Below are 24,721 nucleotides of genomic sequence, written 5' to 3' on the forward strand. Positions count from 1 at the left end.
AACCTCAGTTTTTAAATCTCTGGGCTTGAGGGTGTGATGATAATAATTACATGACCCTGTTCACTCCACAAAGTCTTAGTGATGATTAAATGAACTGTTATACATTCATTCGTTCAGAACGCTTTCATGGAGCACCTGCTGTGTTCCGGGGTGGGCTGTCGGCTCTGGGCAGTGCCTGGACTAGGTGGGCAGTGTTCCTGCACTGGTGGGGCTTCCGTTCTAGTGGAGGAGGGCAGACAGTGTGCAAACTAAAAAGCATTTCAGTGGGTGGTAAGTGCTGTGATGAGGGGTAAAGCAGGGGAGGAGTGAGAGTGAATTGGTTTGAAAATACCTGGTCAGCTCCAAAGGGCCATTCAGGTATCGATGTTGTTCTGTCGCTAAAACCAGGAACTTCGGATCCTAAGTTAAAGGTGTCAGCACAGTGCATTTGGGAAAGCCGGGGAAGCCCGGAGGCAGCCAGCACTCTCCTGGGCTTTTTATGTGTCGTTGCAGTGGAGCAACAACTGTGAGGTGGCAGCTTTCTACACACGAGGAAACAGACCCAGAGAGGTTAACTGCCGCAGCCAAGGTTGCGCAGCTGTCTCCCGGTCCCCCATCTCTCCTTCCCAGTCCCAGACAGACTGAGCCACTGGCTCTTTTCTCCCTGTGCTGTGTCTTCGTAGTGGCACACGCTCTTCTCTGGTTGTGTAGGCTCTGTAGTTGCACGGGCCTGCAGAGGCTCCAGGGTGTGATGGCTCAGTAGTTACAGTGCACTGGCTTAGCTGCCCCGAAGCACGTGGGATCTTAGTTTCCCGACCAGGGATCAAACCCAAGTCCCCTGCATTGGAAAGTGGGTTCTTAACCATTGGACCACCAGGGAAGTTGTTGAGCCACTGGTTTCTGCCTGCCCTCCTGTAGCCTCTGCTCAGAGGCCCTTCTTCCTGCTATCTCAATTAGAGGTTGCAAACTCACTGGCCACACCCAGCCCCCAAACAAGTTACATTTGCCGTGCAACAGCGTTGGGATCCATCAGAGCCAATATCAAAGACTGGGCGTCCAGATCTCTGGCTTTTATTTTTTAATAAAGTTTTTATTATTAAAAAATTTCAAACACAGAAAAGGGGAAGGAAGACGATAACCCCCCCACACATGTTCCCACCATCCTGCTTTAAGAACTGTCAACATCTGGTCAGTCGTGTTTTCTCCATACCGCCTCCACTCTCCAACTCACTCACCCTAGATTATTTAATATAGACATTCATTATATCATTATGTCTGTAAATAATTCCGTATTTATATGAAAACTTCAGTTTGACCAAAACTAAGTATTCTTTTTAGCATAGTCCAATGCCGTCATTACACCTAAAAAATAATCTCTTATTATCATCAAACATCCACTTGGTGTCCAAATTCCTCCAATTGTCTAAAAAAAATGTATTTTTCTGTGATATGTTCAAAACAATAACGACAAGGTTCACACATTGCCTTGTGTTTGGTTTGGTTAATGTTTCTTAGATCTTTCTAAATCTATACTCTCTGTGTATATGTATATCTTTACATTTATCTTTTTCCCAGCTTTACTGAGGTATAATTAACAAATTTAAATTGTATACATTTAAGTGTATATATTTAAAACAACTTGATGTTTTCATTTAGTCCAGTTGTTTTTAAACATGGCTGCTGACTAGAAATGCTTCTGGAGCTTTGGAGAAGAATAGCAGTATCTGGGCATTTGTGTTTTTCAAAAAATTTCAAAGTAATCCTGTTATACATCTGGATTTTAAAAAGTAGACTCAGGTTTTCCTATTAAATGATAGTTTTAATGATATAGAACTCTATTGTTTTCTGTTGACCAATCATGATACAAATGGTATTAAGTGAATGATAGTTACATAATCACCATAGTAAAAGGTGTTTATCGGTTTTCACAATCAATCCCCAGACAAAAAACAAAAGATAATTACGATTGCAAGCCATAATGGGAACGTGATTAACCTAACAATATAAAATAATTACATACAATTGGGAGGTTAAATAGAGTGAAGTGGCAAGTGGCAGTGCATACATGAACATGTTCTCATCCACTCAGCCAGTCTGTGATTTTGGTTGGTACACTAAATCCGTTTACAGTTAAGGTAATTATCGATACGTATGATTCTATTATTATTTTCTTAATTGTTTTGGGTTTATTCTGTGTAGGTCTTTTTCTTCTCTTGTGTTTCTTGCCTAGAGAAGTTCCTTTGGTATTTGTTGTAAAGCTGTTTTTTTGGTGCTGAATTCTCTTAACTTTTGCTTGTCTGTAAAGTTTTTGATTTCTCATCAAATCTGAACAAGAGTCTTGTTGGGTGGAGTATTCGTGGCTGTAGGTTCTTCCCTTTCGTCACTTTAAATATGCCATGCCGTTCCCTTCTGGCTTGCTGGGTTTCTGTTGAGAAGTCAACTGCTGATGGGAGTCCCCTTGTGTGCTCTTTGTCGTTTTTCGCTTGTTTCTTTAATCTTTTGTCTTTGTCTCTGATTGTCATCATGTTTGATTACTGTGTGTCTCTGTGTGTTCCCCCCTCAGTTTGTCCTGCCCGGAACTCTCTGCTTCCTGGGCTTGGTTTGTGCCGGGGTCCAGCCCCGGTGGATCCAGGGAATTCAAAGTGGGGATGGCGTTGGCAAGGAGAACTTATTTATTAATATAGAAATATAAGATTAGATTGGGGAGAAATAGTGTAGTAGGAAAATTAAGTGGAGAAAGAAGGCTGAATAACTTGGCTTAAGGGGAAGGCCAATAAAGTTCCAGACAAGGAGCTTGCACCATCTACGTTGGGCCACCGGCGCCCACTTGAATATCGAAGGGTGCCCCACCTTAGGCTCCCTTTCGCGTGGGTCTTAGAAGCCAGGACAAGTAAGTAGACATGGCGAGCCGCCCCGCTCCAGATGGGAATTCAGCCAGAAATTAGAGTAAAGAGGAGACACGGGGGAAACCAGTCCAGTGACTGGCCTGGCCTCTATTGTCTAGAAAGGCCTTTTATACCTTTTTGATTGTACATAGAGATCAATGGGTAATACAAAATTATGCAGTGTTAGCAGCCCAGACTCTTATCAAAACCAGGCTTTTCTCTCTGCATGCCTAGTTGTATACACAAGTCTTAGGTAATTTACATCATCTTCCGGCCAAAAGGGCCAATTAACATTTTACAGCCTTTTTTCTGATAAGGGTTCATCAACCAGAAGACTTATTTGTGTTGATCTTCCCTAAGTCTGGTGCCACTCTCAGAAAACACTAAATAAAGTTACATTCTTACATAGCAAAGACACAGCAATTTATAACAAGTAAAAGGGGTACAGTGATTTATAACAAAAGAAAAGTAATTAACTCAAAAGTCTAGTGTTGCTAACATCAAAACTACTATATATCTTTTTCCATATCCCATTTACATTGATTAACATCCTCCCACATGCCTAAAAGATAAAGAATATGGAGGCCTGGCAGTAGTCATTGAGTCAACAGTGAAAACCTGTCACTGATATGATTTTTAACTCTTTAGAAAAGGCTCTGTATCTTTAAGATGCTTTAAGCTTTGTGCCTCTCGAGGTTGGGGGGCTGTAAGCAATTCACAAGCTGTAAGAGGTCCGGGGAACCTGTTAGGCAAGCTAGAGAGTTATCATAGGGGGGTTAACTGAAACATCCCTTTCAAATGCAGAAGACTAAAGCCCTGATTTGACTTTTTCCAGAGAATATCAGAAGAGTGGAAAAGCAGGCAGATTTTTTGGGTTTTGGGGTGCATGCTCAGGAAATTCCAGGGGGAACCCCTGAAGCCTAATCACGTCCTTGCGTTTTGTCAGGCTTCCTTCCTCATGACCTTGTCACGGGCAGGATTCCTCACGCCGGCTCCCGGCATGTTTGCTCTTTGCTTTCCCGTCTTAGGGAAGTTTCCAGCTGTTATTTCTTCATATGTTTTCTCAGGTCCTTTGTGTTTCTTCTCCTTCCAGGATTCCTATAATGCAAAAGTTGGTGCATTTAATGTTGTTCCAGAGGTCTCCTTGGCTGTCCTCTTTTTTTTTTCCATTCTTTTTTATATGTTCTGTGGCAGTGATTTCCACCATTCTGTTCTGCAGGTCACTTATCCATCTTGTGCCTTTATTGATTCCTTCCAGTATGTTGTTCATCTTTGTTTCTTCTTTAGTTCTTCTAGGTCTTTGGTAAACACTTCTTGCATCTTCTTAATCTTTGCCTCTATTCTTTTTTTCAAGATCCTGGATGATCTTCACTATCATTATTCTGAATTCTTTTTCTGGAAGGTTGCGTATCTTTACTTCATTTGGCTGTTTTTCTGGTGTTTTATCTTATCCCTTCATTTGGTACAAAACCCTTTGCTTTTTCATCCTGGTTTACCTTCTGTCATGTGGTTTTGTTTCTAGCTTCTGCGGGATTGTGGTGGTTCTTGCTTCTTCTGTCTGCCCTCTGGTAGATGAGGCTAAGAGGCTTGTATAAGCTTTTTTTTTTTTTTTCCTGTCTATATATTTTATTTTTTGACTTTTTTAATATAAATTTATTTATTTTAATCAGAGGTTAATTACTTTACAATATTGTATTGGTTTTGCCATACATCAACATGAATACACAATGGAGTATTACTCAGCCATTAAAAAGAATACATTTGAATCAGTTCTAATGAGGTGGATGAAACTGGAGCCTATTATACAGAGTGAAGTAAGCCAGAAAGAAAAACTCTAATACAGTATACTAACACATATATATGGAATTTAGAAAGATGGTAACAATAACCTTGTATAAGCTTTTTGATGGGAGGAACTGGTGATGAGAAAAACTGGGTCTTGCTCTGGTGGGCAGGGCCATGCTCAGTAAAACTTTAATTCAGTTATCTGCTGACGGGTGGGTTGCTCTCCCTTCCTGGTGGTTGGCCTGAGGCTCAGGCTCTATGGTAGGGTTAATGGCGACCCCGAAGAGGATCTAGGCCAAGCGACCCCTTCCAGGGCTGCTGCCGCCTGTGCCCTTGTCCCCTCGGCGAGCCATTGCCAAGGCACGTCTCCACAGGAGACCCTCCAAAATTAGGGGGTAGGTCTGGTTCAGTCTCCTGTGAGGTCACTGCTCCTTTACCCTGGGTCTTGGCGCACAGAAGATTTTGTTTGCTGTCTAAGACTGGAGTCTCTGTTTTCCCCAGTCCTGTGGAAATCCTGTGATCAAAACCCACTGGCCTTCAGAGTCAAACTCCCTGGGGATTCCCAGTCGCTTTGCAGATTCCCAGATTGGGAAGTCTGACATGAGGCTCGGAACCTTCACAACAGTGCAAGAACTTCTTTGGTATTATTGTTCTCCAGATTCTGAGTCGCCTACCCGTTTGATTTTATTGTGATTTCACCCCTCCTCCCATCTTGTTGTGACTGCTTCTTTGTCTTTGGACACAGGGTACATATTTTGGGTGGGTTCTAGCACCCTGTTGTCGATGGTTGTTCAGATTTCTGGCTTTTAAAAGTCGCACTGAGCCTGAGTCTCATTGGAAACAACAACCTGGAGCTAAAGCCCCCCTTGGTGTGCCCCCCTTAGCGTGCCCCTCTTGGCATGCCCCCTTGGCGTGCCCCCCCTTAGCATGCCCCCCTAGTGTGCCCCCCTTGGCGTGCCCCCCTTAGCATGCTCCCCTTGGTGTGCCCCCCCTAGTGTGCCCCCCTTGGTGTGCCTTCCTTAGTGTGCCCCCCTTCGTGTGTCCCCTAGTGTGCCCCCCTTGGCGTGCCCCCCTTAGCATGCTCCCCTTGGTGTGCCCCCCCTAGTGTGCCCCCCTTGGTGTGCCCCCCTTAGCATGCCCCCTTCTTGTGCCCCCCCTTAGTGTACCCGCCTAGTATGCACCCTAGTGTGCCCCCTTCGTGTGCCCCCTTTAGCGTGCCCCCCTTCATGTGTCCACCTTGGTGTGCCCCCTTGGCGTGCCCTCCTTCCTGCAGTCCCGGCTGGATGACTGGGAGGCTCAGCTCAGATGCTGGGGATGATTGGACCTGTCTCTCTCTCCATGTGGTCTCTCCATGTGGATTTCTTCCATCACAGCTCAGGTTTCCTTAAATACTAAAGCAGAGACTATCACTTCTGCAACATTTTGTGGGTTAGTGGGAGTTAGCTGCCAGCCCAGGTTCTGCAGTGGAAATATGGAGGGACTGAGAGAAATACTCAAGGGTGTGGGTGCTGGGAGGTGTGGCTCAGGGGTCCCTTCATTGATCAGCTACCACACAGGGTCTTGGCTGTGCCCTGTGACTTGGATTTATGGTGTGTGTGATGGGGCCCATTTGAAGGTTTTAAGTAGGAAAGCAGTGCAGTTGATTTATGCTTTAGAATTGCACTATCCAGTACAGTAGCCTACAGCTCCATTTAACTTTTTTTTAATTGAGTAAAATTCAGTCCCCTAGTCTCACTTGCCACATTGCAAGCTACATGTGGCTAGTGGCTACCATACTAGTGCAGATATGAAGCATCTCCATCATCAGGGAATGTTCTCCTGGACAGCGGATCTTTAGAAAGAGCACTTGGGCATCTACACGGGGGTAGACTGGAGGGGGCCAAGAGCAGAGGTCACAGGCGATCCTTGTGGCAGTGGTATTGGAGAGAAGGGTCCAGACCAGGGAGGTGGCGTCAACAAGACTTACTCATCAATTGGTTGTGGGTGGCAAGGGCAAGAGTGGAATCGAAGAAACCTCCTGGGCTTTTTTCTCAACAGCCGGGTGATCCCGTTTTCTATATATGGAAGCATGGAAAAGCATGGACTCTGTGGGAATGGGGGCTGGGACTCAGTCCATCAATTCTGGACACATGTCCTTTAGGATTCTCACTGGAGATGTTAAATTGGAAGTTGAGGGGGTGCTTCTGGAGCTCGTTAGAGAGCTCTGGGCTGGAGATAAAAATGTGGGAGTCATCTGTAAACAGGTGATGGCTGTTGTAGGCCTGTGTCAGCGCCCCTCAAAGTGGGGTCCCCAAGTTCCAACAGCATGGAAGGACCCAGATGGTTATCATACCAAGTGAGGTAGGTCAGAAAGAGAAAGACAGACCCTGTATGATCTCGCTTATATGCAGAATCTAAAATATGACCCAAACTTACCTACGAAACAGAAGCAGACTCACAGACATAAAACAGACTTGTGCTTGCCGAGGGGGAGGGGTGGGCTGGGAGTTTAGGGTTAGCAGTGAAAACTATTGCAGATAGAATGGATAAACAGCAAGGCCCTACTGGATAGCACAGAACTATATCCAAAATCCTGTGATTAAAGCATAATGGAAGAGGATATGAAAAAGAATGTGTATATGGATAACTGAGTCACTTTGCGATGCAGCAGAAATTAATACAACATTGTTAATCAACTGTATGTCAATAAATAAATAAAGTGGGCCCCCCAGCAAGAGCAGTAGCCTCACCCGGAACCTGTCAGGAATGCAGATTCTCAGGCCCCACGTCAGACCTACGGAATCTGTGTTGTAACAAGCCCTCCAGGGAGGGCTGATGCCACTCATGTTTGAGAATTGTTGGTCTAAGCTAGATTACCTAGGGAGAGGTGTGGAGTGTTCTAAACCTGGGCTCCACAGATGCCCCAGGAATGCAGATCAAATTCAAGGAGTCTGTGAACCTGGATGGGAGAAAAAAAAAGACATGTTTAGTTTCATAAGTGCTAAGCTCCGATTCGGCACTCTCTCCTATGCTGAATGTAGGCAATAAGCCACAGTAGCATTAGCAGCACCTGTGACCTTGTCACCAATAGAAATTACATCGTATATGTTGCTTTAAAATTGTCACAGATCATTTTGAGATGCTGTTGACACTCATCGCAGTTTTGAAATTACAGTCATTAGTTGGCCTGCGACCGGGTCTTGTTATTTGCTGCATTAATAAACAGGCATGTGCAAATGTTTGATTTTGTTACTGTTTAAAATATTATTTCTCTACTCTGTGATTCTATATGTTTGATGCATTTGAAACACTTGAAGCAATTAAAATGAAGGTGTTGGCAGACTGACAAAGGGTCCATGGTACCAAAAATATAAGAACCTAAATCTTGATAAGGACGCAGTCTGAGGGCCGACTTCTGGTGCCCACCAGCGTTTAGAAGTGGGCAGGAAAGGCAGAAGGAGCAGCCAGATAGGTAGGAGGAAACCAGGGCTGAGTGGGCCCTGGAGTCTGGAACGGAACATAATCAAAGAGGAAGGCTGGTGCTCCAAGGACGGGGTGGACCACTGACCCACGTGCTGCAGGGAAAGCCCCCCGCGTGACAGAGAACAGATCCACTGTATAGCAGAGTTCTCGGGATGCTGGCCGCAGTGGAGGATGGGCCTCGGAGATGAGGGAAGGCCAGTGCGCGCACAGCCAGGGAGGTGGGTGCGTGAGTGGTGGGCCAGGCTCTCAGTCCACCTCCAGTGCCCTCTCTCTGCCCGCAGAGCTGCTGCTCCCTCACAGGTCTTGACACGGGTCCCTCGGGGCACCCTCCCTCCCCTTCCTCCACCCTCATGGTCCGTATGTTGCTCCAGTCCTCTTCACGTTCTGACTTCTTTGGACCATTGCTTCCCCTTCCCCCCGCTCATTTGTTCATGCATCCTGCTCTCGAGAGTGCCTGCTGTGTGCCTGGCCCCACGTTCGGCACTGGGGTGCGGTGCCGAGAGAAGCGACCGAGGCCCCTGCTCTTGGTGGCACTTACGGTCTGTTACGGGGTGACAGGTAAACCCTCAAGCCAGTGTGTAATTTCATGAAGCGGCTGGGGAGAGAATAAGTGAGTGTTATGGTGGAGGAGACCCACTGAGACGGAGAAGGCCTATCTGTGGGGTGGACAGATGGTTGAAGATGAACGGACCATACACACACACCTCCCTCTTGTGGAGGTCTTCCTGGCGAGGGGTGTGATCACGTGGGTTAAGCAGATATGGACACCCCAGATGGTGAGCAGGAGGCGCCCAGGAGAGACAGGAGGACCACCTGGGAAACAGCCCGGGGCCACACCCTACCCGGCGTGGCAGCCAGGCCAAGGCTACAGGCGGCTCCCCTCAGCAGGCTCTGATGGGTGTCCTGCTGGCTCTGGCTGAATGAGAACTTACTCTTTGGGGTCAGACAGACCTGTGGTTGAGAATCCTAGCAAGGACATTCACTGGTTAAAAGCCTAAGCAATTTTAGCCTCTCGGAGCCTCAGTTTCCTCGTCTGTAAGATGGGGATAGTGATACTGCCCTCACAGCTTGTGAGACGTGAACAAATTAAAGTCTGTGAAGTGCATGTCTCAGTGGGGACAGGACAAGTCTTGCTGCCCTTCCCCAGCTGGCCTTATCTCCTGTCAGTGGGGTATCCGTGATCTCATCAGCTGGTACCTGCCAGCACTCCAGTGCAAGTGTGCTCACGAAGTGTGCAGGGATGACGTCCAAGAAGCGGGTTTTCTCTGGTCAAGGAGGGCAGGGATTCTAGAACAGGGTCACACCAGCCCTCACCTCTTAGCGGCCGCTTATTGGGTTCTCACCTGGCCCTACCCCACTGTTAGCTAATTCAGTCCTTGCAACAGTGTGTAGGAAACAGGCGCAGGGTATTACGTGACCTGCTGAAGGGCCAGGAGCCAGGATCTCGAGCCAGGCCACCTGGCAGCAGGCTCCCTGCTCTGTCCCCGCACCCCTGCTCGCTGTGGCTTCAGGCCAGCATCTCGGTCACAGCTCAGGCCAGCCTCCTGTGCAGGGTTAAGGGCTCGTGCCTCCCTGGAGCGCCCCGTCGAGGGGTGCTTTGATAGGAAAGGCAGCTGTGATGACGGTGAGGTCTGCAGCCCCCCACCCCCCATCTCCCAGCAGCAGGTTCACACGTGCCCCGTGGCCCCCTTATCCACTCATCAGGAGGTCAGCCAGATCCCAGTGTGCGCCTGTTTCAAGCAGCCCCCAGCCGCGCGGACTCCTTGCTTAATCACCCAGCCCCCCAGGAGGAGGACAGGATGGGCCAACCCAGCTCCATCTATATGTTTTTGAACGCCCATCAGAGACACTGACGTCGGTTCCTAAGTCACAGCTCTAAAAGCGTCGTCTCTGCTTTCTTCAGCCCAGCGTGTGCTGGCATGAGTCAGCCACCTGTGATGGATTCCATGCCGAGGGGGAGTGGGTCACTGAGTCACAGCCCCGCGGGGCAGCGGCGGGTGGCAGATGTGCGGAGCCAGCCTCCTTGACTCACTTGACTCTGGCCGCATGAGGCCCAGGCTCCAAGCCCGGTTCCGAACCCTGCTCACGGCCTTGTCCACAGGGGGCCCCATGTCACTGCCTAGAAAAACTCAGAAGGACGCACACCGGATGCTGTCAGCTTCTTACTTCTGGGGGCAGCAGGCAATGGGACTTTAGTTCTAATTTTATTACGTGACATTGTTCATAGTGAAAAATATATTTCCTGGTAGCTCAGACAGTCAAGAATCCACCTGCAATGCAGGAGACCCAGGTCAGATCCCTGGGTTGGGGAGCTCCCCTGGGGAAGGAAATGCCTGCCCACTCCAGTATTCTTGCCTGGAGAATTCCATGAACAGAGGAGCATGGCAGGCTACCATGGATAGAGTCGCAGAGAGTCGGACACGACTGAGCGACTTTCACATCTAGATATTATTTATTTAACTAGCAATGAAGGTTAAATTACTTTCAGAATGCAGTAGGATTTCCACCCTGCCCATATACACTTTTTCCCTCTTCCAGAAGGGTTGTTTTCTCTCGGCTCGAATGTGTTCGTGCTGTGAAGCCAGCCCAGTAACACCTGCCATCAGTTGTGTATTCCTCATCTCATTTAACCCTCCCATAACCCTTTGTGGTCATTATTCCCATTTTCCTGATGGGGAAACCAAGGCACAGGGTAGTGGGTACTGAGCTTGCCCAGGGGACTCCAGCTAGGAAGTAAGGCCAGACCAGAACCTGAGTGTGGCCCTTGGCTGCTGCCCTACCATCGGGCCCCTGAAATGGGCAGCACTGTCCCACCAGGGAGATCTTGCCAAGTTGTTGTTCCTGTTCCCCCCCAGCCAGGCCCAGCAGGTTGCCCCCTCCTCCGAGCAGCCCAGGGCACACTTGACTGAGACTCACTGAGGCCAGGCCATGCTCTGTTGACCTGGTACCTCTCCCGTCAGTCCAAAGCTCAAGTCCCAGTGAAGACAGGAATATTGCTGCAGGAAGCCCACAGCTTTATGCTGGAGACAGGCGTGCTTATCAAATAAGCGGACTTTGATGGACTGGTGGGCTGGTGGATGCTAAGCCATAGGCCATATTCCTTCCTCCAGTGCAGCTTTTTAAGGTTTTGTTGAGCTGGAATGAAATAAAGCCTGAGTTTTCAGGGTGGCGTTCAGGGCCTTTGCCAAGCAGCGCCCCCCATGGCTCTTTGTCTCCTGCCGCAGCCGCTGCCCCAGGTCTCTGGGGGTTCATTCATACCCAGCTCTTCTTGTTCCTCACACGTGCCTCCGACCCGGCAGCTTCTGACCTCCATACCTGTTCACGCCGGCCCCTCTGCCCAGATGCCCTTCCCCCTTGTTCCTGACTCAGCTTCAGAGCTTAGCGCTGGGTCTTCTTTTCCCTGAGAACACCCCCAGATGAGCTGGGGGCCCTCCACCATCGCTGCCACAGTCTTTGCTTCCCTCTGGACCAGTGTGGTCAGGCAGCTGCATTTTCTGTCCTGAGTCTGTGTCACAGCAGGCCAAGGGCTCATCCAGGGCCAGGCTCTCATCTGGGTCATCTCCCTGAGCCTGGCACCTCCCGAAGGACTGGCACCTCCTGAAGGGCTGCCTCCACATGGCATCAGCCCAGGGCTGCTGAGGTCAGTTGCCCCAGTTTTGACATGTGACAATAGCAAGTTTCTTCACTGCTCTGAGCCTCGGTTTCCTTTCCTGTAAAACAGAAGTTGTTCAGTCACTCAGCCATGTCCGACTCTTTGCAACTCCAGGGACTGCAGCATGCCAGGCTTCCCTGTCCTTCACCATCTCCCGGACTTTGCTCAAACTCACGTCCATTGAGTCGGCAATACCATCCAACCATTTCATCCTCTGTCGTCCCCTTCTCCTGCCCTCAGGGTCTCCCTGCATCAGGATTTTTTCCAGTGAGTTGGTTCATTACATCAGGTGGCCAAAGTATTGGAGCTTCAGCTTCAGCATCAGTCCTTCCAGTGAATATTCAGGAGTTACCGGGTGCCAAAGCCAAAAGTGCTATTTTAAGGATTAACGTCATTTATTCATTCTTTCATTCATTCAGTACATATTTATTAAGCACCTGGTCTGGGTCAGGTCTAGGGAATATAGCATCAAGTCAGGCACAAACCCCACCGGTGGAGGGTTTCTGTTCTTGTCGGGGCACACAGAGGAGGACAAGTTGAGGGCAAGGTGGCACATGATGCTGAGTGTTTCAGCACTTCAGGGCCTTGGGGATGGGTGGGGGGTCCCGGAGCAGAGGCCAGAGGGCGAGCCATGTGAAAAGGGTTCCAGAAGGGGGCGCAGCACAAAGGCCCAAGATGGTACCATACTGGCACTGTTCCCGGGGCAGCAGGGAGGCCGGCGTGACCAGAGGGAGGAAGCAGAGCAGGACGCGAGGATGTGGCTTCACCTCAAGAACAGATGCCTTGGAGGGTCCTGAGCAGAGGCGTGTCGGGACCAAACCCAGGTTCAAAAGGTCCCCATTGGCCACCGTTGGGGAAGGGCCCGGGAGAGTGAAGGGTGGCAGCTGGGAACCCAGCGGGGACGCTGCTGCCATGTCCAATCCAGGAAGGCGGTGGAGGCTGGAGGGGTCAGATGCTGGGCATCTCAGGGGTGGAGCTGGCAGCATTTCCTGATGGGTGGGACGTCTGTGTGAGAGGAAGACAGGGCCAGGACGACAGCGAGGGCAGTGGTCTGAGCAGCGGTGGGGAGGGAAGCCCCAGGAGGCTCAGTACAGCACAGGCTGCGCTCTGCAGGGCCTCAGCACCAGAGGGGAAGGGGGGGCCCTGTGGTCTCGACTTCACGGGCCCCAGTCTGTGGTGATGCGGTAGCCGGGCTAGTGATGGTATTTGGGGTGTGAGGACGCTTCCTGAGTCTGCGCGCCTACACCCCATGTAGGGAACAGCCCGGGATTGATGATGGGCGGCTTCCTCTCTGAGCCTCGGTCCTTCACCAGGCGCGCAGCTGGGCCCTTCACATGCCTCCTCCACCCACAGCCTGGCAGCCCCCTCTAGTGGGTACTGTTAACACCCCCTTTCCACAGACAAGGAGTCTGAGGCTAAGAGAGAGCTGTGTCCCACAGCTGGGAAATGGCCAAGCTGGGATGCAAATCCAGATCCAGCCCAGGTGAGGTCCTGCACCCCGCCCGCTGGGGCTGCCAACCCAGCCCCTGAGCTCTCCATCTCTCCCCCAGGTCCCCGGCAACTTCCACGTGTCCACACACAGTGCCACAGCCCAGCCGCAGAACCCGGACATGACCCATGTCATCCACAAGCTCTCCTTTGGGGACACGCTGCAGGTGAGCGGGCCACAGCTGGTGTGGGTGCAGGTGGGCATCAGCGCCTCTTCTGTCCTGCTCGGGCACCGAGAGAGGCCCTCCAGAGGGGTCACGCCCTTCGGGCCTCTGCTCCACCAAACGCACCCCCGCCTTCCTTCCAAGCGTGGCTGCCCTGTCCCCAACACTGCTCTCAGAGCCTCAGCTTGAGACTGGGGCCTGGGGAGGGGACCGACTTTCACGAGCAAGTCCTCAGTGCTGGCCCTCTCTCTGCGCCAGGCTGGCCTCGGGAGGGAGGAGGGGGTACCACATCTGACAGTGGGAGCCGGGCCCCCGAGGAGCCACTTGTCCGGAGACCCCCAGCGGGTGTCAGCCTCGAGTCCGGGGCCCTGTCCGACATGGTGTCGGTGCCCACGTCCGTTCAGGAGGCATGAAGGAAGTGTCCTGAGAGTCCTTGTGATTTTGATGGGAAAGGCCACATCCGGCCGGCCCGGCCCGACAGTTTCCTCCCCGGGACGGTGGACGCTGACCGCCTGATCTCTGCCGGCCACGAGAAGGGAGTTATGCTGCCGGCTCTCAGCCCCCGGCACCGCAGTGCTGACGGGGAGGGCTGCTCTGCCCTGCGGGACAAGGGGGCATCGAGGCTCAGAAGCGGACGTAACTGCTCCAGCCGCGATGCTGATCTAGCTACCCCAGCTCCCGCCCCCAAGTCTGGCTTGATGAGAATCCCGTTTTGTGGGTGAGGTTGCTGCATTGGTGCCCTCTAGGCACGGTGATGTGTGCACGGGGCCCAGGTTGGCACTTGAGCGCACGCACACACACCATTACTGCCCATGTGTACACACGTCTGCTCACATGAACAAACATACTCATCAGACACACACTGAAAGGTGGGCCCCGACACACATGTGCTCGTACGTGCACCCTGAGCGCACACACTGAACACACAGCACACACTCATGGCTTACACAACACACACACTGGGGTGTACAAGCGTTCTTATAGGCAGCCCCCAAACCAGAGCAGTCATCGCTGGACACACACATATACTCACCATTCAGAGATATACACACACATACACACACCACCCAGAGATACACACACACCACCCAGAGATACACACACACATACACACACCACCCAGAGATACACACACACACCACCCAGAGATACACATACACACACACCACCCAGAGATACACACACACATACACACACCACCCAGAGATACACACACACATACACATACCACCCAGAGATACACACACACACACACACACACACACACACACCACCCAGAGATACACACACACACCACCCAGAGATATACACACACATACACACACCACCCAGAGATACACACACACACCACCCAGAGATACACACACACACACCACCCAGAGATACACACACACATACACACACCACCCAGAGATACACACACACATACACACACCACCCAGAGATACACACACACACCACCCAGAGATACACACATACACCACCCAGAGATACACACACACATACACACACAGCACCCAGAGATACACACACACATACACACACCACCCAGAGATACACACACTCGTACGCACACCACCCAGAGATACACACACGCGTACGCACACCACCCAGAGATACACACACGCGTACGCACACCACCCAGAGATACACACACACATACACACACCACCCAGAGATACACACACACATACACACACAGCACCCAGAGATACACACACACATACACACACCACCCAGAGATACACACACACATACACATACCACCCAGAGATACACACACACACACACACACACACACACACCACCCAGAGATACACACACACACCACCCAGAGATATACACACACATACACACACCACCCAGAGATACACACACACACCACCCAGAGATACACACACACACACCACCCAGAGATACACACACACATACACACACCACCCAGAGATACACACACACATACACACACCACCCAGAGATACACACACACACCACCCAGAGATACACACATACACCACCCAGAGATACACACACACATACACACACAGCACCCAGAGATACACACACACATACACACACCACCCAGAGATACACACACTCGTACACACACCACCCAGAGATACACACACGCGTACGCACACCACCCAGAGATACACACACGCGTACGCACACCACCCAGAGATACACACACACATACACACACCACCCAGAGATACACACACACATACACACGCCACCCAGAGATACACACACACCACCCAGAGATACACACATACACCACCCAGAGATACACACACACATACACACACAGCACCCAGAGATACACACACACATACACACACCACCCAGAGATACACACACTCGTACACACACCACCCAGAGATACACACACACGTACGCACACCACCCAGAGATACACACACGCGTACGCACACCACCCAGAGATACGCACACCACCCAGAGATACACACAAGCGTACGCACACCACCCAGAGATATACACACGCGTACGCACACCACCCAGAGATACACCACCCAGAGATACACACACACATCCACACACCACTCAGAGATACACCATTCAGAGATACACACACACACACACACAGCACCCAGAGATACACACACACACACCCAGCACCCAGAGACACGCACACCCACGCACCTAGACCGGAGCGTCTTAGACACAGATCCACACGCACACGCGTGCCCCCACTGCCTGCCTCACACGTTCGTGCCACACAGGCTGAGGCTTACTGAATCCTGTGTGTGCTGAGCACCTTCCTTCACAAGCATCATCCTCTTTTACCCTCTCAGCAGCCCCAGAGATACTAGATGTTGTCCCAGAGAGGGCACAGCCTGGTGCAGAGCCCAGCTGTGAAGCCAGCTCTGCCCAGGGCCCACACCACGGGCCGCCTCCCGTGCGCCCTGTCTCACTTCTTCTCCCTCCACGTTGCTCCCGGTTCTTTCCTGACATTTTTGCCCCTCCATGTATCAAGCACCACCTTCCCAGGCTCTTTGGAGGCCCCAGAGGTTTTCCTCTTGGAGGTGAGGCTTTGGAACAGTGTGGGCAAGGTCTCTCTGGGCCAGACTCGCTGTCCACACACTCTGGGAAGCACAGCCTGTCCTAGGACTGTGAACCCTGCCTGAAGGCGAATTCACACAGGCTTCACACCCACAGCCTCCCATCTTTCTGTTCAAGGGACTGCTCTGCGCTGCTTCCCCCGCCTGCCTTTTAGGGTTCGGATCCTGGCTTCACCGCTTACAAATTGTGTGACCATGGACAAATTATTTATTCTTGCTAAGCCTCAGTGATCTCATCTGTAAAATGGGAACAGTAATGGTACCTTCCTCATAGAATTGTAATGAAGATAAATTCATGCAGGTGAAGCTCTTGAACCACTGCCTGGCTCAGAGTGAAATGAGCTGTGGCCTCACTCTGCACCAGGCCCTGCAGGGTGAGATGCCGCCAGTGTGCAGGGACTCCCACGGCCGTGGGGGAGACAGACGTGGGGTGCTCACCGTCCAGCAGGACAGCAGCTGACCAACCGCAGGCAGGTGGAGGGCCTGGGGCCCTTCATCTGTGGGCGCTGGGCAGCATCCCAGCTGCCTGTGCGACCCACCAGGTCAACAGATTCTTCGCACGGCGGGGGAGGTGGGCACTGTGAGCCTTGGTGTACGCACGGGGATACCGAGGCCGGGGTCATGGCCCAGGGTCACGCAGCTCCCTGGAGGCGCCCCCAGAGTCCAAACCCCATCTTGGCAACAGACCACACTCCCTCGTGGGCGCTGTTGGCCCCTCAGCCTGCACTGCGCCCTGTGCTTTCTCACTGGGGACCAGTGTTCAGATGAAGCCTGGTTGAACCATCACGAAAACCCCTCAAGGATGCCGAGTGGCATTTATTTTTCCTGAGGAGGAAACAGGGTCAGAGGGGTTCAGTAACCTGCCCAGGGGCACACAGCTTGAAAACTAGGTATGTCTGGCCCCAGGCCTTCCTTGACTATGCCTCAGAGAGTTATGGATTCATCAGACCCCCTCAAAATCTCCACTCTGCTCCAGGCTTTGCCTGAGGCCCTGGGGTAACAGCAGTGGATTCTTGCCTTCAAGTAAAGAAGAGCCTAAGTGTAAATAAATGCCATTACAAGAGATAAGAGGGGCATAGGATTCTGGGCAGTGACATGGAGATGAAGGCAGGGTACTCCCCAGCTTGGAAAGTCAGGGCGGGCTTCCCTGAGGAGGTGACATCCGAGATGACATCTAAGCCAAGCACTGAAGGGTGAGAAGGATTTGGCCAAGCTCAGAACAGGGAAGTCTCATGGGCAGGGGGCATCTTGCATGTCACCCCTCTCCTAGAGCACCCTATGGCACATCCAGTCAGTCATTTTCATATAAAAGACCCTCAAGATCAGTTTCAGAAAAAAAAAAGTGGGCCAGCAAGTGTCTGTGACATCAGAACGGTGTTCTGTGCGTGAGATGCCGGAGGCTCATCAGCGTCAGCGCAGAGGGCTCAAAAGTGTCACCTGGAGCAGGGAGCAGGGAGCTGGGTTTTAGGTAGAGCGAGAGACCCACATTAGATTTAGGAAGGTGGGGTCTGACGTGGGCAGGTGGCTGTCATAGGAAGAGCACCCACCTGCCTTGTGGAACGTGAGGCGAGGCTTCAGGTGGGGAGATGAGGAAAGGGCTGCAGCCAAGCCCAGGGGACAGGAGGAGAGAGGGGAGGGACGGGGAGGGGCAGGGGCGGTCTTGCATTGCCGTCTGCTGCTGCAGGACACAAGGGCGGTAATAGCCTTCTACTTGCTTCTTATGGTGGAAATAGGATTTTTTTTAAATGTAAAATACTTAGCTGAGGATTTATCTACCCATTCATCATCCATCATCCATTCAACAAATATTTATTGAGCCCCTACTATGTGCGGGGTGTTCCACACATTGGTGAGGATGAGCCTGGTCCCTGCCTGTATGGAGTGTTGAATAGTCTAGAGAGGAGGACAGAAATTAATCAAATAATCATACAAATGAATGTCAGATACAAACGTGACACGCGACGGTGTGAGGGAACATTCTAGCACTCTGGCCTCCACAGCCACTGTCCTGGGGTTAGAACCCATGTCGTTAGTTGGTCTCCAGGCACAAGGGACACGCTTTCCCTTGGCCTTGTTGAGAGTTTGCAGCTCTGTCCAGTGCTTGATAGACATCAGTGGCCTGAGGCTGGGATCAGGGGGCGGGTCCCCCACTGTCCCTGAGTGGCCCTTCCGTAGGAGCCTGTCCCCTCTGCCCTCTATGACCTCTTCCCTCCCCACCCCTCATCCCATTCCTCTCTAGGGCAAGCAAGCTCTGGTTCTCAGTCTCCAGGCTTACGTGTTTGCGTGCTCTGCCTGCCTGGTTAACTTCCCACTTTCCTACAAATCCTGCTGTGACTTCCCCCAGGAAGCCCTCCAGGAGGCCTATCTCACCCACCCCTGTTAAGAATGCCCATGAGGACAGATTCCATGTACTGGGCAGGCTTTGTCCTGCTTTCAGTTTTCCTGGAGGCTGACCTGGTTTCCCATTGGCCTCAGAGGAGAGTAGGAGGTGCCCTTCAGCCCCTGGCTGGGGGGACACAGCCAGGCCAGCCGCCAAGAGGAGGCGTGTCTTCACAACTCCTATGTGTTTCCCACCGCAGACAGGGTGGGAGCCCACAGCCCTGGGCCCTCTCTCAGAGGGAGGTGGGGTCTCCGGAGGAGTGTGCTGGGACCCGCCTCTGCCCTTGCCTGAGTTTCCCGTCTGCCTCCATGCTTGAGCCTTGGCTTGACCCTGAGCTGGACTCAGCCACTTCTCAGCTGCAGGACACTGGACAGAGTTCAGCGCTTCTCCAACCCTTGGTTTGCTCCTATAATGAGCCCGTGGTCCATCCTTAAAGGCATTAAATGAGACGACCCTCAGGACCCAGGACTGAGTGTCTCTCAGCAAGGGCTCGGAAGCAAGCTCATGCCTCCTCTGTGCCTCGTGCCCCAGGACTTTCCGAGACAGACCGTGCTGGGTGCCCGTTTTACACGCGGGCAAGGTCTCTAGACCAGCTGGCATCTGGCCGCTCCCCCTCCCCAGGCCCGAGCCTAGAGGTGGCGGCACCTTGGGGTCAGTCCTCACTGTGCTTCTCCGCAGGTCCACAACGTCCACGGCGCTTTCAACGCTCTCGGGGGAGCAGACAGACTCACCTCCAACCGTATGTACCGCACCCGCGCCCCGGGAACAGCTTTCCGCCCGAGCTCCCCAGGGCAGCGGGGAAAGAAGCGGGGTGGAGGGAACGTTGGCCAAGCCCTTGGTGTGAGCCACACTGCTCATGCTTCATTCCCCCGATTGGCCTGTGAGGACGCGGAATTACCCCATCTTACTGAGAAGGGAGGAGAGGGACTTGTCGGGGCTGATGGGGGAGGGCAGGGGAGGACTTGGCAGCCGGGATACACCATCAGCGCTCTGTGAACACCTGGCCGCCATTGTTATTGTTGCCATTTCATAATATATTGTTGTCACATAATTGTTGTTGGTTGAGATAATCGCCCGAGATCCCCCAGGGAGTGCTGACACAGCCAGAGTTCGTCCTGGCTCCAGGCGGCACCGTGAGAACACGGCTTTGGGGCCCTCAGCCTGGCCTCCTGGGCAGCCGCCCACCCCACCCCTCCTCCTGCTCCGGCCCCTCCCGGAGCCCCCTCCCTCCCAGGCTCCCTGGCACCTTGGCGCAGATTAAAGAGTGTGCCACGTCTTTGCACACCAACAGACGAGCACACACACACCCCTACACACGTGTGTGCACACCCATGGGGCCTTGCCCAGAATGGGCCTGGGAGGCCCATCTGCTTATGTGGGCCTACCCACTGGGTCCTGCGAGACGCGTTACCGGGACTGTTCTCATCTCCTCCCCTGAGCGCAGCTTTTCACCCGTATGTCTTTAATCATTTCTTGAGGTACATTTACAGGCAGACCTCAGAGATACTGTAAGTTTGGTTTCCAGTTAACCCAGTGAACTGAAGATTGCAATAGAGCAGGCCACATGAATTTTTTGGTTTAACAGTGCATGGAAAAGTTACATTAAAAAAAAAAAGGAAAGTTACGTTTACCATACACTGCAGTCTGTTAAGCGTGTAGCATCGTGTCTTCAAAAATAATGTAAATACCTTAGTTTAAAAATACTGCCAACAAGTGTATCACCTGATAACACAGGGTTGCCACAAACCTTCAGATTTGTTTAAAAAAAAAAAAGCACTATTTTTGAAGCACAATAAAGCAGAGCAATAAAATGAGGTGTGCCTGTACCCGCTGCCAAACCAAGCATGGAACTGGGAGAATCCAAGCAAAAGAGAACTTCCCTCCATGACCCGCCCAACAAATCAAGCTTCTCATTTCTCCGTGACACTGGGCCTCCTTGTCCATGAGCAGAAGTCATTTTTTCCCAGCATGGATCACGGTTTACTTTCTGGTGTTTGCACCTGGCATTGTACTGTGACCACAGTTAGTGTAGTTTTCCCACTGGTCAGGGACACGGTTGGCCATCTAGCAGCTCCACGGTGGTCTATCTTGGACTGTCTTTTCATGGAAAACGTCTGTTGTTTCTACCACAGTAATGCCCCTGATATTTACGGGGTTTGCTTTACGGGATTTGCATTGCTTCCCGACTGGGTCCATGCCCACTCGTGCCACCTCCAGCAGCGTGTCAGTATATACCTGTACTGGTATTTCTAGGTTTCATGCAGATGTCTGGTTATAATGGAGAGGGATGATTCTTCATATGGTGGGGTCGTCATTGTGGTTCTGCATGGAGGCAGCCCCCAAAGGGCCTGTCTGCCCCCACTTGCAGTTAGCCTGGACCCCTCAGCCACCCGATTTTGAAGGAAGATCAGGCTAGGAAAGGTATGCGAGCCCGTGGAGGGTGTGGGCTGGAAGCCGCTCCTCCTCCTGGGCTGCTGATGAAAGCAGGGGCGGGACCCCCGGGGTCCATCAGGCTCTCGTTTCCTCATTTCCCAAGCCCGGTCCCTAGCCACCCACCAGGTGTTACTCTGCTCCCACGTCGCCGTGGGGGCTGCTTGTTATCGTTCAGGTCTCAGCTCGAATGCCACCGCCTCAGAGAGAGCCTCTCTGACCACCTGTGTACAGGAGCCACCACGCCTGGCAGCACTCGGCTCTCTGTCCCGAGCACAGACCACTGTGTGGAAGATGCTGGAGAGGGACTCTGTTGATCAGCTGTGATGCTGATGGCATTGTGGTGGCTTTCTTTGAAAGTGTCTCTGTCTTTTAGAGTGACATCATGAAAGTATATGTGGAGGAACTGGTATGAGGTCTGGGGTTTGCTTCCAAATAAAATGGGGGGAGAGGAGCAGTGGGATAGAGATGACGCAGAACTGGACATGTGCTGTTCGTGGCTGAAGCTGGGAGACGGGCGGGTTCCTGGAGGTTCCTCCTATGCTTCCCTGTGATTTATGGCTGGATTTTTACAAAGATGTTTAGGGGGAGGGAGGAGGCCAACAGGGCATGGGGTGTGCCTGGATCAGGTTGGAGCTGGCAGTCCCGAGGAGGGGTCCTCTGACCAGGAGCCCATGCGGGTGGGATCAGGTGCAGGGTCTCCAGTGGACATTTGGCAAATTACACCAAAGACCTTAAAACTGGTCACTGCCATTGGTCATCAGTTCTACTCATAGGAGAGTAAGCTAAGGAAACGAGAGTATGCAAGGCTTTAGGAAAATAATGGTCGTTAGATCATTGTTTATAAGAGTGAAAATGAGCCACAACGTTGGTGCCTGGTCCCAGGGGCCTGGTCGAGCACATCGTACGTGGTCTTCCCTGGGAGACGCATGCAGCCGTGACGGTGATGTGTCAGAACCTACTGGTGTTCGGGCAGCAAGAGGTCCTTGAGCTCCTTCTACGTGGCAGGTGTTGCTCGAGGGGATATGGCGATGGATAAAACCAAGGCGGTTTTATGCTGTGTCCTAGACTTGTCACAATGTCAGCGGTGTTCAGTTCTCAGAAGAAGGTTCTGTATGATCCGATTTTGTATTTATGTTTAGGGAAATATAAATACATGTGTAAATAGAAGTCTGGCAGTTTGTACGTGAGAGTATGAATGTATGATTTTCTGGGCAGGCTGGCTTTGTCGGTGATTTTTTTTTTTTTTCTTTACGATCATCTGTGTTTTGTACAGGCTGAACAGAACTATTACAGCTGTGATTTTCATAGGGCATTTTTATTCTCATCCCTTCAGATGTTTTTCAGGGGCGATGGGGATTTGGAGCATGGTGTTTCAGATGTGGTGCTGGGGCTCCTGGTTTAAAATGCAAAGCCTGAGCCCCACCCCAGCCTCAGTGCACAGAACCTTCAGGGGTGAGGCCCAGGTGTCTGCCTGTTAAATTCTGGGTGGCCCTAGTGCTCTGGACAGTCTCAGTGCCAGCAGGGTTGAGCAGAGGGATGTTGGGGTCTTCATGGGCTTAGCCTGAGACCACAGAGCTTTTCCCAGAGTTTTAGAGGAGTCAGGTCTCCAGACAGTTCAAGAAGCACTGCCGTTTCCTTACTAAGATGTCATATTGGCAGGGAGGGGCTGTGAGCACCATCCCCATCCTCTACCCATTTGCAGAAGATGAGCCCGAGGGCTCCGGGCTGACTGAGCCAGGAGACCAGGATTAGAGCCCACAAACCTAAATCTCTGTATTTGTTTCACCTGCATGGGCCCTGACCCGAGATTCTAGAAGGCAGCAGTAGAGGGGTCTCTGAGCTTCTCCTCACATCCCAGAAGGCCCAAGGGAATGTCATTTTTCCCGGATGGTATTTAGCGGCTCTGGGCCAGCATTCTCTCAGCCTGGTGTTTGATTCCGGTTACCTCATGCTTATCAGAAGCTGATTCATCTCTTCTCCCATTCATGGGTCTGACCAGTCAGCTTTCCATCCATTCATTCATTCAGTAGGCATTTGCCAGTGTCCAGTTCGTACCAGGCCCTGCGCAGGGTTCTAGGGACACCAAGATGAGGAAAGCTTAGCCCTCCACGGCCTCGCTCATTCAGCGGGGATGGCGTGAGAGTCTCCATGAAACAGGACATAGGGCCAGATGGAGGAAGAACTCATCTCTCATCAATTGAAAACGGAGAAAGAAATTAATCAGTAATCTGTAAATGCGGTTCTTCTGGTTGGTGGCTTTTTCTTTTTTAAAATCTTGAACTGTTTCGTTTCAAAAGTAACAAGTATTCAAACCAGACAAGAATGTGTACAGTGACATGTGATTTTTATCAAATCCCGCCTCCCCTGCCCCAAGGGTAAAACTGCTCATAGTTTCTTAGGTATCTTCTCAGAAAATTCTTCTATGTATTCACGCATGGAGAGGAGTGAATCTTCCTGATCTTTTTGCTTAGCCATCCTCCCTGGGAGTGTTTTCACTTAACAATAACCCCCTGGAGAGTGGCCTTTCCCAGCACCCCCCTCCTCAGCAGTTGCCCTTTGGTGGACATTTGGACTGTTCTAGAATCTAGTATCCATGTCCAGTGCAGGAGGGCAGATCCTGGCAGATGGAATCTTGCAATTCCTGGTGCCCAAAGGGAGAAACGAACAGGGGTTGTTTGGTGAAATCATGCAGTTCCCCTCTGACCCCTTCTCCTGCCCCCTCCCCATCTCAGTACAGCTCCAAGAAGGTTTAGGGTTGAAATGATGTGAAAAGGCCTGCTGGCCTGGCATTGCCCTTCACCCTGCCTCATGCTGCTGAGTCTTTCCCACAGCCCTCGCCTCCCACGACTACATCCTGAAAATCGTGCCCACCGTTTACGAAGACAAGAGCGGCAAGCAGCGGTACTCCTACCAGTACACCGTGGCCAACAAGGTACGCGGGCGGCAGCTGCGTGCGGTTGCGCCCTCTGCTGGCCGAAAGCAGAGGTCCGGCGTGATTTCCTCTGATTCCTTTCAAGGGGCCTTTCCTGAAGGGGTCATTTGCCCTGGGTAAAGAGGGGAGACAAGTCTCAGAGTCAAGGGGAGGAAATCAACTGGGAGATTGGGTGTGATCTGGTTGAGAAAGGGCAGGCAGGTAGCCTTTCCCAAAGATCGAGGGTTTGCAGACATCAGGGCCGTGTATCTGGCTCTGGCCCTTCAGACATGGGACCCTGATTGGTTAGCACACAACAGATACTCTGGCTTGCGGGGCACAAGCTCTTTATCCAGAATCGTGAGGCTCTTGAATTACACCAGATGGCTGTTGGTTAACTGGTGTGTCCCAGGACCCCAACACTCCATGTCGTGGGGAAGTGGGCGGGCCTTGGTGAGAAGCAAAGGTTCGTCAGAGCCCTCAGAACAGGGTGACTGAC

At 51.8% G+C, this 24,721-nt stretch overlaps 1 protein-coding gene across 1 annotated transcript in view; it reads left to right on the top strand.

Annotated features, from left to right (window-relative positions):
* ERGIC1 (endoplasmic reticulum-golgi intermediate compartment 1) overlaps nt 1–24,721 on the top strand; it is a 115,397-nt gene that overhangs the window by 75,587 nt on the left and 15,089 nt on the right. The window contains exons 6-8 of the mRNA XM_052659135.1: nt 13,314–13,418; nt 19,557–19,617; nt 24,143–24,243. Of these exons, the coding sequence (XP_052515095.1) occupies nt 13,314–13,418; nt 19,557–19,617; nt 24,143–24,243 (267 nt within the window). The remainder of the gene's footprint in view (nt 1–13,313; nt 13,419–19,556; nt 19,618–24,142; nt 24,244–24,721) is intronic.

The sequence above is a fragment of the Budorcas taxicolor genome, chromosome 20 (genome assembly GCF_023091745.1).
Source record: "Budorcas taxicolor isolate Tak-1 chromosome 20, Takin1.1, whole genome shotgun sequence".
NCBI classification, from domain to species: domain Eukaryota; kingdom Metazoa; phylum Chordata; class Mammalia; order Artiodactyla; family Bovidae; genus Budorcas; species Budorcas taxicolor.